The sequence below is a fragment of the Haliotis rufescens genome, unplaced genomic scaffold (assembly GCF_023055435.1).
Source record: "Haliotis rufescens isolate VD_foot unplaced genomic scaffold, xgHalRufe1.0.p SCAF_4, whole genome shotgun sequence".
NCBI classification, from domain to species: domain Eukaryota; kingdom Metazoa; phylum Mollusca; class Gastropoda; order Lepetellida; family Haliotidae; genus Haliotis; species Haliotis rufescens.
This window is the reverse complement of record NW_025964112.1, coordinates 34,828,754-34,847,034: the sequence shown is the minus strand read 5'-3', so window position 1 is coordinate 34,847,034 and position 18,281 is coordinate 34,828,754. Positions and strand designations below refer to the sequence as shown.

At 39.8% G+C, this 18,281-nt stretch overlaps 1 protein-coding gene across 2 annotated transcripts in view; it reads left to right on the top strand.

Moving 5' to 3' along the window:
• The window catches only part of LOC124149860 (cardioacceleratory peptide receptor-like), a 112,396-nt gene that overhangs the window by 52,386 nt on the left and 41,729 nt on the right, over nucleotides 1–18,281 (top strand). For both annotated transcript variants that reach the window (XM_048382532.1, XM_048382533.1), the window contains 3 exons: nucleotides 1,182–1,317; nucleotides 12,659–12,856; nucleotides 17,169–17,311. In XM_048382532.1, the coding sequence (XP_048238489.1) occupies nucleotides 1,182–1,317; nucleotides 12,659–12,856; nucleotides 17,169–17,311 (477 nt within the window). The remainder of the gene's footprint in view (nucleotides 1–1,181; nucleotides 1,318–12,658; nucleotides 12,857–17,168; nucleotides 17,312–18,281) is intronic.

Genomic DNA, 18,281 nt, shown 5'->3' with positions numbered 1-18,281 from the left:
AGAACGTCTTACACACAAACAATACGACGCCCCCCGCACAACAAGCGTTATGTCCTCCACACAACTAATACAACGTCTTACACACAAACAATGCGACGTCCTCCGCACAACTAATACAACGTCTTACACACAAACAATGCGACGTTCTCCACACAACTAATACAACGTCTTACACACAAACAATGCGACGTCCTCCACACAACTAATACAACGTCTTACACACAAACAATGCGACGTCCTCCACACAACTAATACAACGTCTTACACACAAACAATGCGACGTCCTCCACACAACTAATACAACGTCTTACACACAAACAAAGCGACGTCCTCCACACAACTAATACAACGTCTTACACACAAACAATGCGACGTTCTCCGCACAACTAATACAACGTCTTACACACAAACAATGCGACGTCCTCCACACAACTAATACAACGTCTTACACACAAACAATGCGACGTCCTCCACACAACTAATACAACGTCTTACACACAAACAATACGACGCCCCCCGCACAACAAGCGTTATGTCCTCCACACAACTATTACAATTTCCTCCAAATAACCTATGCAATGAACTCCACACAACCAATTTAAATTTCCTCCACACACTCAGCGTTGTGTCTTCCACACAACCATTGCAAGTTCCCCCACACAACCAATGCAATGTCTTCCACACAACCAATTCAGTTTCCTCCAGACATTCAGTGCAATGAAAGTCCCTACTGACGTAGGCACATTGGCTCACATTTCATTTTCAATTGAAAAGTACAAATTAGATTTGATGCAATATAATTTGTATATATAGATTTCGAACCACGGTATATAACTTACAGATGTTAAATGATTAAAGGGTTTCATGGATATCGATTTGAGTTCAGTGAGTTAATATTCTTCACATCACATCAGAAATATTTCAGATTTGCAAACTATAAATTTCGTTAAGTTCGATAGGATTTTCAAGGCCCTGTATTATATAACGAACATTTTCAGACGCAATATCAGTATGATTCTCTACTCATAGCCCTTTTTTGCACCTTGTGATACAGGAGCAACTCCCCAGTTACAACTGCACGGTCCCCAGGCCTTCTCTGTGTTTCAAAGGAGAAAAAACATCTGAGCTTCGTTTGCTTCCAAACATTTCAGTGTTAGTCCATGTGTTGTTTTGTTTTTCAGACCGAACAGATCAGCTTCCTGTGTGTCCTTTTCATATTCATCATTGTCGGCAACAGCATGGTCATCCTGACCATCACGCTGACCAAGAACAGACGATCCAGGATGAACTTCTTCATTCTCAACTTAGCTATTGCAGGTAATTTAAAACAATCGTACTATACCAGAAATATGTCAGTTTCATTTTTTGTATGTCGGTATCTCTGTCCCTCTCTACCACAGCTCTTCTGTCTCTCCCTCGCATACGTACACACTTTATGCGTCCTCTTCTCTTCTCTCTCTCTCTATCTTTCTCTATCTCTCTCTCCAGCGATACACTCAATGTGTCTGTCTGTCTTAGATGACGATTGTAACCGTCACAACATACAGTTGTTGGTGGTATCAGAATAAAATTCGACAGAATAACATTCTAATCCAACTGAAAAGTGGCCTACCAGCTGACCTACAAGCGTATGAAAGGTGCATATGCTTTTTAGTATAATTCTTTACCACCGACCAATACATAGGTGCTGAGACACCTAAATGACATTAATCACATGAGAAGATTATCAGGCAATATTTGTGGCTATTTGTGGAGTCTGTATTGCATGATTTGACATTAGTGGCTGCGTTAATTTATCTGGGTCCTTATCGACATACTGACAGCTGTTCATATCGATGTTGATAATTGCATTCTGATCACTGAGACAGTCGGCTGTAAAGTACAGGATTGGGATCGCATCCAGTAATGGCCCATGAGATATAGGACTGATAGGATTAAGCTGGGATTAGGTCACGACCTGTCACCTGTACAAATGGTTTATGTAAGAAACGGAAATGGCTTGATCAGTATATTTACGTAAAATGTTGTTTCGAGGTGATTTCCATATTGAAACACAGAGGGTCACCCAGAACTATCTTGTGAAATCTGTAAATATCCACACAAGATCAATGAACAATCAAACAATTATATTGAAACACGCATTGTCAGGTTTGCAATACAAAAGGCAACACGATGGGTTAAATACGTGGCATAAACAACAAGTTACAAACCGCAGAATTAATGAAAGTGTACTTGCGAGAGTTCAGAACATTGTCACTGTTGATTGGCCTGTCTCCTTGCTTGAATCCAGGATAGTATTGGAAGATGACAGGAATTTGGTATTTCTAAATAAGTATCCAAGACGCAATTAGCAAGTAGATTGGAAACAAGTCAGGTTAATAAGGTCTCAAATCGCTGCCTTCTATAGGCCTTCACATCCAGAAACTTCTCAAACGATCAAAAACCCATGTTTATATGAGGGCTGGTCAAAAGGATCAACTATGGGCCATAACAAAGCGAACCAGTGAATGTTGTACATTGTTTGAGTAGTTCATTGCAAGGGTATTTGGTCTGTTGAGGCCGTTTGTATATTAGTGACAGCCAGTTGCATGTGACAGGGGTCCAAATGTACACATAAATCTAAAAGAAACGAGTTTTTGACTTTAGAGAAAAGTACTCTCGAAAACATTTATGACCGCATGTCACAAGTGTATGGGGATAGGTGCCTTATGTATTCCACTGTTAAACGTTGGGCAGCTGCGTTTAAGGCTAAGAGAAAAAACCTTGATGAAGACCCTAGGTCTGGACGTCCCTCAACTTCCATCAATGAAGATTCAATAAAGAAGAAAAACTTATACTGTCAGATTGACGTGTTACTATTGCTGAACTTGAGGAAGACACAGGTCTAAGCCATGGATCCATTGAAACTATTATCCATGAAAATTTACAGATGAATAAGAAATCTGCTCGTTGGGTGCCAAATTTTCTAAGTTCTGTTCTTAAAGAGAAAAGAACTGAAATGACCAGAGAAAATATAGAGCAAGTTGAGGAGGATTTCGTCAATTCAAAAAGAGATTAGTAACGGGTGATGAAACATGGGTTTACCACTATGATCCCGAGTCAAAACGTCAATCCATCGAGTGGGACCATTCCAGTTCTCTGGCACCAAAGAAATTCAAATCTTCAAGATCAGTGAAGAAAGTTATGACCACTGTATCCTGGGATGCAAAGGGTGTGATCCTTAAGGATTGCTCAGAAAGTCAAAAGACGATTACCGGTCCCTACTATGTTGATTTTCTACATCGGCTGAGAGATTCTATCAAAGAAAAACGGCGAGGAATGCTGACTGCTGGAGTTCCCCTCCTTCATGACAGTGCCTCTTCTAACATCTCTTGACTTGCAAAGGCTGCTGTCCGACAACGTGGGTTCGAAGAGCTTCCTCGCCCTTTATACTCACCAGACCTGGCCCGTAGCTTCCTGAACTGAAATAACACCTTCATGGAAAGGGCTATGACGACAACGATGACCACAAAGCTGCCGTGAATGTTTTTATTTTTAAGGGTAGCTTCAGAAAACCTGTTCCTGACTGGAATTGACGTCACTATTGATAAGGGAAGTGTATTGAAAATCAGGGATATTATGTTGAAAAATAAAATTAAAAACACTTTCACAATTGTTGATTTTGTTTGTTAGGTTTAGAACTTTTTGACCAGCAACCAGGTTGTATATACAACCAGGGTCAGATAACTCTAATCACAATTCAAAGTCACACAGAAACTCCCTGCCATCGACTGCAGTTTAAAGTTACGACGCCCTCCGCACAATTAGCGTTATGTCTTTCACACAAGCATTTCTGGTGTCCCCCGCAGGAGAGTATTGGAGAATATTGCTAAAAGCGGCGTAAAACCATACTCACTCACTCACTCACTCACTCACTCACTCACTCTTCCACACAACCATTGAAACTAAAACACCTTCCGAACCTAGTTTTATTTAATACGAGACACATTTGTGTATTACGCTCCTGTACAGTATTCCTCTCAAACGAGGAGAGCAATATACACAGAAATGGACATACCAAAAGCCGTGACTACTTTCTATCCCAATATCCATTCTTGCCTTTGTGTCTCCCTGGTGCCTTCAGAAATTCAGAAACTCACGTTAATTAAGCGTGTTAAAATGAGCGTTGCATTACAGTGCAATGTATCTAAGTACTCTAACATTACGTTAATGACACATTGTAGCAATAATAATATAGATATAGCACATTATCATAACATCATGTTGTCGCTGTTTATGAGCTTGTTCATTTTTCATTGGAAATGTCTCAACAGACGTTGTGTCATATGTATGATTTTCAGTAAACGCAAATGAAAATTAACCCACATATGGAGACAAAACAAGAATGAATTAGTGCAAGAACGTCTTTGACATGAGGGGCGGTCGGGTAGCCTAGTGGTTAAAGCGTTTGCTTGTCACATCGAAGACCCGGGTTCGATTACCGACATGGGTACAATGTGTGAAGCCCTTTTCTGGTGTCCCCTGTCTCCCCTTACTCACTCACTCACGCTTTGACATGAGGATTAGGTCCTTTTCAACACAAGGTTCCTGTCATAATTGCATCCAACAAAGAGAAACCTCTCTCAATGGAGGTTCAGGTCAAAACGATATTCCCAATCTAGAAGATATCAGAAATTGCTATCATACAACCTTGAGGGCTGGCCTTGGAGATAGCTACATGTCCCGGTGATATCTGCTGACCTTCTTTGATCCCCCTCAAAGATAATGAGATAAAAGTTTTTTTCATGTACAAGATGGTTAAGTTATGATAGGCTGGAATCATACAATGGAATCTGCTTTTAGCAGATATTTTTTTTATCATTATGGAAAGGGTTTTGTGGCTTTAAATTTCCTGCACAAGATGGTTAAGCTGGATTATTGTGAAGCCATATCTTCATTTGCGAAACCTTTGGCGTTTAGGTAACACCTTTCAGTACAGTAAACTACGGTTATAACGTACACGCTTATAACGAACTGACCGATATAACGAACTTATTTTAGTCCCGACCATTTGTTGTATAAATGCTGTTTATATGCTTATAACGAACTGCGGTTATTACGAACTAAAATTAGTGGTCCTTTCGAGTTCGTTATAACCGTAGTTGACTGTACTTGCATGGGCGTGCAAGACAAACATTGTGTTTTGCACAGTTGAACCTTATTTACATACTAGTACTGTAGATATTAACATTTCGTATCAATATGGTTCAAAATAACGTAGTTAATGTATGTCCACATAGAGCACATTTGTAATACTGATTTCACGCGTTCTAGGGCATAGTTGATTTACTACAGGCATATCATTGTTGACGTTGTGTCAAGTTTCAGGACATGGTTTAAGATATAGGAGACAATGTTTCTTCACATAAACATTGTTACGTATGAATTAAAGAGTCTATTTCATCAGTTCCCTAACACTCGTGACTGAATTCAATTAATTGCTGTATGTTGTACATCATTTTAAGGTCGCGTCAGTTGAAACACATTACCTACACCTGTAACGAGTGGTCCAATTGTCTGTAGCGCTACAGTTCTCGGTTGCCTCCCTTAACCGTCAAGGAACCGCTGATAATGGTTTGATTTGTTTCAATTATGGACCTTTGTCTGTAAGCACCATAACCTGGAGGGTAACACCAAAGTGGTAAACGTCGGCATTAAGGGGCTAAAACAAGGACTGGTCGGCTCGGAGTCCGTATACTATGTCTGAGTGGGGTTTTCATGCTAAACTGTGGCACCACACCACACCACACCACACCACACCACACCACACCACACCACATCACACCACACCACACAGGCACGCACGCACGCACGCACACACACACACACACTAAGGGTGAAACGATACACCGATATTCCGATGCATCGCGATACTTGACCCACGATACGATATACGATAAACGTGGGCCCATTTATCGATACGCCACGATACGGAACACAGATCTCAAGTACAGCGTTTCCTCGCTATTGTGCCATTCAATAAACCGCTAACTTTGTTATAGCGCGCTCTAACGCATGGCTCCCCAAAACGTACTTACATTTTAATAAGCTCAGGTTTTACACCGACAGATGTTTTCACCCATCTCATAAAACATTATCAGCTGATCACCGCAAGCACATAACACCGAAAATACCAGTCAGCAAATCCGATAAAAATGCCATTATTATACTATCTTTTTATTAAAACGTGTTCATTGTATATCTGGACTTGTGTTTGCAATATATTTTATTAATTTTATTCAAAATTTCATTTAATATTGTTTTCATTAGGTTATGTGAAACCGTATGTGAAGAGATACAGCAACCATGGTCAGATTACCGCTTTTGACGCATTGAAACGAACTTTAGTTGCTAGAGAATGGATACATATATTAAAAATGCCATACTTTGCCTCGTTAAAAGTCATATTTGTGGCAATTTGGCTAATATGTGTCAACATAACGTTTTCGCAATCGAAATACATGTAGCACGGGAAGTCCCTAGGGTGACTGGTCAAATTGTTCCATACGTAAAAATATACTGCACAGCAATCACCAGTACCAAAATGCTACACTTGTGGTTCTTATAATTTTAAATATATATATATAGTAAAAGCTGCAACTAAGGTAACACGATATTGGAATATATTATTCCTGATAAAAAAATCATTTCAGATACAATTTCTTCGACCATTGCATAAAAAATTCTTTGAAGTTATATCACTGGTGGAGTACATTAATTATGTTCTGGTGTTTGAACTTTGAATTGTTTTGAAGGAAAGTTAGAGAAAGTTCCACTTTGAAGCTGAACAACTTCAGTAGTCTTGTTATTATAAAATAATTTTAACTGTTCCAAAATCATGAAAGGTTCAATCTTGACATGCTTTTATATCAATGCGTATCGAGATACGTATCGTATCGTGACCTTATTGTATCGTTGCAGCCCTAACACACACACACACACACACACACACACACACACACACACACACACTCACACACACACACACACACACACACACACACACACACACACACACACACACACACACACACACACACACACACACACACGTGCATGTACGTCGTTATATAAGTGCAATAATCTTGAACGCGACGTTAAACCCCAATTCACCTGACCTCACCTCACCTTTTCACAATACCTAACGTTCTTGCATGCATCACAAGCACTCCTTCACACTCTGCGGTCACAATACATCAACTGGATAACATCCAAGGTCCTTAATGACCACTGTAGATGGCGTGCTTGAAAGCAGCGGATTCAGCTCTTGACGCCAGGGATTTAAGAAGAAAAATAGTTTGTCAAAAAATGGATTTTATGTGTAACAGAAAGATATATCACGCAGTTGTGACTATAAATCAACGTCTATTTGTAATCCTCAAAAGACCTGAAGTATAATGTATGCACACGTTAATGTCAAATTGGCTGCAAAACTATCAGTAAAGTTTGAACGTGTCAAGGTTTATATTTATCAGTCTGTCTATCAGATTATGAAGAGGGCACAGTCGGCCCAGCTGCCAAAGGCACGGAAATCGTCTGTACAGAGTCGCTTCCCTTAGCGGTGCCAGCATCTACTTTATAAGCACCAAACTCGTTTCGGTTTTACTGAAGTGGTAACCGTATACAAAGCCATATGTAGCTGACGCGCCGTGGTGTAACGGCAATATTCTCAAGAGACCCAGCAAATTGACTACACTCGGGCTATCAGTCATACTAACAATGGACACATCTGTTACAAATCTTCACTGTAAACAGCTTTCCATACACATATGTTTGCGAGGTAGATCATGTATACTTTTTATAGTACACAAAGTCTTATCTTAGTAACCTTGATGCCACTTTTTCCTGTCATGTCTGTTTGTCGTTTAATTCGCACTCAGCAATATTCCAGCTATATGACGGCGGTCTGTAAGTAATCAAGTCTGGAATTAGAGAATCCAGTGATTGATATCATGAGCATCGGTCCACGCAATTAGGATGCGATGACATGCATCATCCAAATCAGCGCGCCTGACAACCCGATTCCGTTAGTCGCCTCTTACGACAAGCATATTTGCCTCTCACGGCAAGCATGGGTTGCTGAAGGCCCATTGTAACCCGGAACTTCATGGATCGGGTGTCCAGTACATAACATAGATTCACCTCATGTACCTCTTAATTATCAGAAGTTATATCCTAACTATGGACGTATACATATTTACTGACTTACTCATTCATATTATGTTCACAGTTATTTTGCATGTTAAACGAAATGAAATCAGTTTCAGCGGATAGTTGAAGCTGGTTATTCTCTAGCGTTGTTTTTCATTTACCCTCCCGGTGTTTTAGATCTTTGCTATGAAGAACTTCACTTGTTTACTGTTATCAACTTTCGGAAAACTAAATTATTCTCGACGCTTCCAAGGCAGCAGTTTCTGGACGTTCTGTATTGATACAGTATGAACTCCAACTGTTTTGAGATTTAGTGAAGAGCAGTTTTCTGGAAGTAATTTTACAATGGGCCTGTGCAGGCGCCATCATTAATCCAAGGTTATGTTCGGATCAACGTAACTTCCTTGATGACAAAATAAATGACAGATAACGTACAATATGTTTAGGTTTACACAAACAACGACACCTGCGCGGATCTGAGGAAAGCTGACACAGATTATTAGTAATAGTGTATAATGAGAATTACCAGACAATAAAACATGCATTACGGAGGATAAATAAATATTGACACTGAAAAGACTGGAACATTGGGCATCAATTACAAAGCCAACTCTCCCTATGCCACTGTTAATTTATTCCATCCAATAGAATCTTGTCGAGTTTAATAATACTAATGCACACAAATCAATATGTTCTGGGTGAAATTGTTGGAAAACAGTAGAACATATTCAAACAACACTCATTGCCTTTTCCTATCATATTTATCTTAGATTTTTGTCAGTTTGACAATAATGACATTGATGAATAGGCCCTACAAAGATGAAGAAACGGTTTTGTTGATAGTGTTTTCTTACAACAATCTCAATATCTTGCTACTCAGTATGCAAACCTAAGATCGACCCATCCATCAATCTTTATTCATATCATGGAGTGTTTGGGCAAAGGCAACGGAGGCTTGCCGCAGATCAACTGCTCACCATCAAATGCTATTCAAAACAAAAAAATTGCTGTTTTGGCGAATTAAGCTTATTCCTTTTTAATTTGACTTAATGTCACATTCATTGGTTATTGGGATGAGATAATTCACTTTATATAACCCAGTATCAATGTATCATTTTCTACATTCTGGAAGTCTCAAATAAAAGCATTAGTTTGGTTTCAACATGTTTATGATTCTTAGAGTTAAAATGAAATAGGATGTGTGTGATATGTGTCGTTTGTGGTGTAACGATGTACATAGTTCGCATATTGTATTGAGCTTGTTTTTTGGCCGCAGTCATCAAGTGTCAGGACCAGACAAACCAGTGATTCATTTTTAGTCCCATGTAGTGTAAATGTTAAGGAGTTTCTTCGCCCGATTTCTTAGTCATGGACTATTTGGGGCCTACTGTGATCCGGTATACCCAAGGCGATTAAGTGAGTGAGTGAGTTGGGCTTTTCGCCGTTTTTTGCAATAGATATGGACGCACATTATCATGCCTCCAAGTCAGAATGATGGGATCTGATTGGTCCACGTGATCGTGATAAATTACTATGTATTGGAGGGCAATACATTTCTCAGCGGGGGAATAAATCCCTTATACCCCGCTTCGAAACAAAAAGCTGAATGATTTTTCCGAGTCAGTGAAAGTCACGTGACATAGCACAAGTTAACCTCAGCTTAATCGAACAGCTGTTTTGTATCAATTTTGAACTTATTTTAATTCTTTTACAATGCCTGGTTCGTGATATAAAACCTAACGCGGTACGCATAAAACCACCTGTACCCTGAGTGATACTCCTACAACTTATGTCGTATACATGTGGAGAATGGAACCCAGGCTTTCGACACGACGAGCGAACGGTTAACCACTAAGCTATCCCACCGCCTTCCACACAAGGGCATAATTCTAGTAGTATGATTACCCATGTACATACTTATGAACATGACAAACTTGGACATAACCTATTATAGCTTATAATAATAATGAATATAATATATGTTGAAATATATAAAATTATTTCGATTTATTTTGTTCATTAAATTTGACTGCGTGTCCATTTGAATTAGTTATTAAACTGATACCGTTTTCGATGAATAAGGCTACAGCATTTTACACATAATAATATATCTGGGCTCTGCATCACAAGTCGATCATCTTAGTCAATATCAAAGGATGGGACTAAGATCGGTTTGTGCAAAGAGATCGTAAGTTATGGACAACACTGTAGCCATATTTATCTTAAACGACCCCTCAAAAAATTATTCATGAATTTACATGAGATTTCTTTTATATCTGTTGAATCATTTGAAGGAAAGATAATTGAATTTCTAAAATCGTTAGATTACGATGCACTCTGAAACCACGTTAACGGTCCGTTATTTCAATGACAATTGACAGTTAAATGGGAGGTGTGTATGAAAAGGCGCCTTGTCTCTTAATTACTAGAATTGCATGAAAAAATATTGAACATGTCGGCCCATGTTTGCACGGGATTATAGTCGACTTTGAAAGCAGACACATGCAAGCAGTCCGCAACATGTTTTACAAAATGTTGTTTATTCAGCAATTACTGTCGGAACCAGCTATGGCTGGGGACTCGTTTCCAGGGTAGCATCAGTGAGCTCGTGTATTCTGCCATGTTTCGTAATGTTGTATGTTAAATCTTTTCAAAATACAGGACACATGAACTATGCTAAAAACTTTTAATTAACGGTGGTAACCATAATTTGTTCCAAGCACCTACGGTATTCGGTAATAACATCAACAGTTTAAATCATAAGTCCCAAGCACGAGAATCTGATGGCACACAAGTTCAGTAGAGTGTATGGCCACCATGTGCGTTGACAACTGCCACACAACGCCTCCGCATGGACCTTGTGATGCTTGTGAACACATGGTTGGGAAGACGACGCAATTGTTGCTGCAAAATGGTGCCAGGATCTTGCAAATTCTGTTGTTGGTTCTGGAGAGTGCGCAGACTTCTGCCAAGAGCATCCCAGACGTGTTCGATGGGATTGAGGTAGGGAGACCTTGACGGCCAGTCCATGACGTTGACTCCCGCATTCTGAAGGAAATTCCTTGTCAAAATTGCTGTGTGGGGTCTGGCATTGTCGTGTTGGAAGATCAAACCGGGTCCATGTGCTGCCATAAAAGGCAGAAGTTCTGGTGCCAGCACCTGGTCGCGGTAAGCAGCAGCGTTGAGGTTTCCACGGATGACAAGAAGCCTGGAACGTGCATTGCCACAGAAAGCACCCCACACCATGACACTTCCGCCTCGAAATCTATCAACTTCCTGTACACAACACTGGGCGTAACGTTCTTGACGGCGCCTCCACACCCTCGTCCTACCATCAGCAAATCGAAGATTAAATCGGGATTCATCACTGAAGACGACTTGATTCCAATTCCTCTGAGTCCATCGTAAGTGTCGCTGTGCCAAAAATTGACGTTGACGTCTGTGTATTTGAGTCAGAATCGGCCCGCAGTATGGCCGTCGTGCTTGAAGGTGAGCAGTTCTCAGCAGTTTCGAACAGTTTGCGCATTCAGTCTACCCCTAAACAGTTCATTTCTGGTTGATGTAGCCGTCAATAATCGGTTACGGAGGTGACGTAAGACAATCTGACGATCCTCTGCATGTGACGTCACACGTGGTCGACCTGGCCGAGGGCGATCAGCGGTGATACCCGTTTGCTGTAGACGCGTCTGTAATTCAGCTACGGACGTTCCCGTCTGCTACATGCCGATGGCACGTTCACGTTGCACATTTGAAAGGCGTGGCATGACAAATGGCCGTAAAGACTTTTGTTTTCTTGTGTTTTTCTTTTTTTGTTAATGACTGCTGACAAGTATGGCTGAAAACACGTGCGGTATTATGGCCACGTGACCAGTTGCACGTGAAAAACCTTTTTTGCCACTATAGTGCTGTGCACAATGATTTTGATCGATTCACCTGCACAAAAACGGGTGTTATCTGAAGACAATACGTGGCCATTACAGTTTAAATACACAATAAGGGCCCACAATGATAACTGGTCAAAATGTTAAAATTTTAGGATTGTGAAGTTTTTAATTTGGTTCAGTATATATAGTCTTTAACAAAACGAAGGCATAAAGTGCCTTTTGAGAACATCATTCCTGTTACCCTGTAGTTCTCGTGTTGCTGAATGCCACAGTTACCTTTCAATTGTCTTCGTACATGTCGTGAAGACAAAATAAAACATAACATTGTCTTCTTTTATAAATGATTGTATTTTCATCAATGCATTTCACGGAGAAAAGTTTCCTTGAGCATGTCCGAAACCTATGATCGTGGGGTCCGAATATGCTTTGTCAGCACCATATCCGTGCTGATGGGTTTGTCCAAAATGGTAAACGTCTGAGAGCTGCATCATTTCGGGTTTTCTCTCACATTAATCTGACACGCCGTCATGGAAGACGTCGAGTCCAGTGTTACTCTCTCACTGTTCTCATTACTTTTTTTTCAGATTTGTCGGCGGGACTCGTGAATGTGTTCACAGACATGATATGGAAGACGACAATCGACTGGCATGCTGGTCTTGTTGGGTGTAAGCTGGTGAGGTACTTCATGGGCGTGGTCACTTACGCATCAACGTACGCACTCGTAGCCCTTAGCATCGACCGGCTTGACGCAATCGCAAGACCACTTAGTTTCACTGGAAGCCGTAAGTATTTTTCGACTTCACACTTGACTTCAAAACGTGTTACAAAAGGTTTTCATGAGTTATGGAGTTCAGTTAAGTTGCCAGGGCAACATATGACGTCATCTATGTAACGTAAATAATTATGATCTTGTGGACTCATCGTGAGTTTCAACAACGTTGCAAGCGTCCACGACGTGGGTTACTTCGGGATTCCCTACCACCGAAAAATGATCCAAGATACCACACAACTCACGCACCATCTGCTCAGTATTATGAACAAGAACACAAATCGTTGCAGTGAAACGTCTTTCTTAATTTGTTTTCTCGCTCATTGATACATATTCACTTTTCTATTGTTTTCAGTTTCAAAGAACGAGGTATTATAAGTCCCGTTTTCAGTTTTCCTCAAATGTCAAATGAAGAAAACCTATCCAAATAGTTGAAATCAGAGTTATCGGATATGTCAATATGATTGAAAACTGACATATATCAATACTTGAATTGGCAACACTTGGCGAGCTTTTAACTGTCCACGCGTTCCCTTATAGGTACCCGCCTCTTCAAAACGTATTGTGGTCTAATGTTTATGTGTCATATGCTATATATACACATGGGGTATAAGTACAAAATGATATAATTATACAAGTAACCTACAAGTATTGCAACCATAAATTCTTCCGAGAAGAGGTGATTTTACAAACACTTTCAAATTGAGTATCTTACGAAGTATTCACCTGATTAGGTGATCGATAACTAATCTCAACCTTAATTGGAAAGTTAATTGATGAATTATGGGATCGGAAAACAATTTTCTAAGCATTACCTCTGGTAATATATGATACTCTTGCCCTTGCTTATTCCAACTCAAGTGCAGTGTTACTGTAACAAAGGCCACATACCAGCTCATGTCATCGAAGAGGTTGGCATATTATTGTAAACGAAGTAGCAGTTAGAGGCATTTTCACAAAACAGTCTTGCCTTTGGCGAACGCAAGAATACCTTCATGAATCACAGTTACTGACCTCTTTTATGAGGAAATGAAATTTTGATGTGGTTCGAATCTACTGCCTGTTTCCTGGTGTAGGACATCTGAACAGCATTCTGACGTGACCTGTTTCATTTTATGGCAGATACCTCATTTATCTGAAAGGTCAACTCTTGTTTCATGTGTATCATGTGGGCTTGTTCCCTTAATAGCCATCAAATTAATACCACTAACATGAGCATTGTAGAGATCATATAACAGAATTAGAAGAATTACTTCTGTATTCCACAAATACGATATACAATTATCGGAGGTTGACTAGGATATATCATGCTTCTGTTCGACAATGACATGTATCTATCTATACCTGTACGTTAATTTGCCAAAAATAATTGATTACCTTTCCAAGGTGTATGACGTAGGTCATCACAAGGACAAAAAGAGGGAGTGGGATTTCGCCGTTTCAAGAAAACTTCGATAAAATATCACAACGGGAGACATCAGAGAGTCGTTGAATGGGACTGGTCTCTGACTGATCGCTAACAGACCTCTTGACCATGCTACAGTATCCACAGTATTACGCTTTAATGTAACTGTGATTATGTTCACATAGTTCATATTGTGATCGTTAAAATAAAAACGAGTCCATTGTACGATTCTGACTTCAATGTATATCATTAGCTTGCGTCAATGAAGCACTTGAAATGGAGACGAGACCAGGTGTTCACGAAGCACTTAATCCAAAATATTCTTCACTTGTTGGGAAGATTCAAAGTATAATGATATCGATTTTTTTTAAAATTAAAATTGAAATACATTGAAAGTTTCTTGCAACTTGTTGCTTGTTTTACACAAGATATGGTGACATTTCATTCTTTTCATTCCCTATTAGAGATTGCAGAATTAAAAGAAAAATATTTTTTGAAACGTTCTTGTTAATAAATACTACATGTACTTGGTATATCTCAGCACGTGATTTGTTACGTATCGTAAGAGGACTGGTCAATCTATGAAACCATACATTCCGTATCGGAATAATTCTTGTGAATTAAAAAAATATAATTTCAAATACTTAGTATTCAATGCATCTGTTCTGAAGAGAAAGGGAATTTAAGAATATTAGTTAGTTAGCTTTGCAAAACGAGATTTTAAGCATAAATTGATCTTATGTAAATAGTGATGAACTCTCAAGTCTGAAATATAATTATGAACTCCTTCGTTTTCTGGCCTCGGCAGCGTAGTGTAAGATGTGCTGATGCCTTACTGTTATGGTAAACATAAACGTAATTATATTTATATTTATCACACTATTTTACAAATTACCAAAATAAAACAACTTCATCTGTTTTATGTGAGATATGCGTGGTTGGCCTCCAACAGATGAGCTACTTTTAGGTCCACCCAGTGAACGTCAACGGCGTTGGAATATTAACTTGGAAAATGAAAATCGATAATAGAGTTCTTTATAAGATCCGAAAAGTGACATCCCCTTTCTTTTCTGATGTCGGCGACACAAATGGATCTTACATTCTCGTCCCTGGCCTGTAATTGGACGGAAGTTTGTCACAGTAATCGCTCAAGCGCGGGATTTGATTTTCTCCGTATGGTTCGACGTCCTCGTACGCCTCGTAAACGCTGTGTGGAGCTCTTGTATAGGCATGGTTGTGATATTGAGCTAATTTTTCACTCCTTTGGATGTCCTTGGTTAGTACTTGTTGTTCAAAGTAGTTTTCCCTTATTTGCGGTCTCTTCCAATACCTGAAACACAATAGGATGTTTCTTAAATGCCTTCGTTAACATTTCGAGACAGTTTGAAAACCGTTAGTTCAGGAGTGCCTTGTTCGATTTTAGAGGGCTCGGATTAGAAAAAAAACACCTTTGCTGACTTAAAACCTTATTTGGGCGTATTCACAACGGTATTATATATACTAAAGTAAATATTCACAAGAATTCTTCCAAGCTTCACTTGAGCAATTTATTAATCACCTAATGGCAAGCATGTTATTGTTGTTTTACGCCGCAGTTAGCAAGTAACGGTGAGATGAGGTGAAATGGGGTTGAACGCCGCGCTCAAAATTATTGCACTCATTAATATTGTCCGATTTTATAGTGCAAGGCCACTGAGATACCGTGCTGCATTTTATCATGAATACCTCCACTCAGACACAGTATACTGACTCCGAGCCGACCAGTCCTTGTTTTAGCCCATTATTGTCGAGAGCCAGGCAGGGTAACAACAAGTACCATCTGTTAACGTTTTTTGGTTTGACGCGGTCGGGTATCGAACCCACGACCTTCTGCTCTTCGGGCAGACGCACTACCACTAGACCTAGGAGACGTAGTCTCCAAGAAATGAATCCCGGACAGACAAACCATTGCTTCACAGAAATTAACAAGGATCCTCGCCAGGCGACAACTACGAGAACACGCTACCAAGCGTTTCATGAGATTGGGTGAATGGGAGAATATTGCGCTCATTTAGTGAGCGTGTGTGTGCGTGTGCGTGTGCGTGCGTGTGTGTGCATGGCTTCTTCTTGTAGTCTGGACTGATGCAGGTTTCATAGTGCCAGCGCAATGATATACCGTGTCACTGTTTAACATGGATATCCCACTCAGACACAGTATACTGACCCAAAGCCGACCAGTGCATGTTTTATCCCCTCAATGCCGGGCGCCTGGCACGGTAACAATAAGTACGATACTTTTAACGTCTTTTTGTGTGACGCGGCCCCCGACCTTCCGCTCTCCGGGCAGAGACGGTTTCCGTGCTCAGTAACAGTATAGTTCATGGACATTATATTCGATCCCTCAATGTGTGAATCTCATTTCCACCACACAGGAACACCCTTCCCCCTTGTGATATGGCTGGAATATCGCTAAAATGCATTGACTCATCCATTGTTGATTTGTAATAGAAATCTAAGAGACCAAAGTTGTTATCTACATATCCTAGAAATATCAGCTGATGACAAAGTGAATGAGTGAGTGAGTATGGTTTTACGCCGCTTTTAGCTTGATTCCAGCAATATCACGGCGGGGGACACCACAAATGGGCTTCACACATTGTACCCATGTCGGGAATCGAACATGTTAAACTATTAGAAAAACACTTCATCAAAACCCTTCATGATCAGTCTTAGGGACATTATTTTAGCTTTAACTATTCATTTAATGTTGTGTTTTAATTCCCTAACACTTTAATAGGAATCATAATTATTTTTGAATGTCTCTCTATTTTGGTAAATTATGCAGATCTTGCAAGCCTAAATGACCTTGTATGCATATGTATAACATTACTAATGGTGCCTATAACACCAACAAAAGCTGAAAGAAACATTTTGTTTTCAGATCTTCGATCACGTGTCCTGGTTGGTCTCTCGTGGGCTTCTGCTATGCTGTTTTCCCTACCCATGCTGATTATCAACGAAACCAAAATTATAGACGGAAGTTGCCAATGTTGGATTGAGTTCCCAGAACCCTGGTTTTGGAAGGTAAGTTTGAAAATTATCCTGAAAAGACGGTTTTGATAATATATTACATATCACTTACAAGACACCAGACACAGTCAACAGTTTAACCGAAAAAATACATTATATCTGCATTTTTGTAATAACTTTGAATAATTTCTAGCTCACCTGATTGAAGAGAGCTTAAGTCCTGTTTGCGTGCGTCGTCCGTTGAAAACATCTCCTCGGAGACCACTGAACCAATGAAGCTGAAACGTCATACGCTTGTTTTAGCCAGTGCTGACATCCCACTTTGTTCAAGAGGTTCGAATCCGATTATTAATATATCCGCGACGGCAGACATTTTCTATGGCCACTCCTCAGTTCCTTTTTTCGCGATATTTCATCTTTCTTTGACCCTGCTCATAAATTGTCTCAAGCTGCATTAACTCACAAGGTGAACACATCTCCTCGGAAACATTGGACCAATGAAGAAGCTGCCACTGCCACCTGCAGTTGTGCAATAGGTTCGAATCCGACTTTCAATGTACAGTGAACGATTTGTTGATGGTCATATTGATTGATTAATGTGTATAACATATAATTCAGAGTATTTGGTAAGTAGTAAACAGTACTGGGAGGTTTATTGGATTCAACAAAACTAAAAAATCTCATAAGGATTAATTATGGATGTTTAAAGAAAAAAAACCAATTGGATTTGAAACACTGCACAAATCATGTTAATCCTTCAATGTTTATGAAATGGAAAAATACAAATTCAAATAACACTTAATAAATCTGTGAAGAATAATGATTGGCCATTTCAACATCAGAACAATGTGGGGCCGTCGGTGGTTAAAGCGTTCGCTTATTACGCCGAAGACCCGGGTTCGATCCCCAACATGGGTACAATGCGTGAAGCCCATTCTGGTGTCCCCCGCAGTGATATTACTGGAATATTGCTAAAAGCGGCGTAAAATCATACTCACTCACTTACTCAGAACAATGTGGTAAG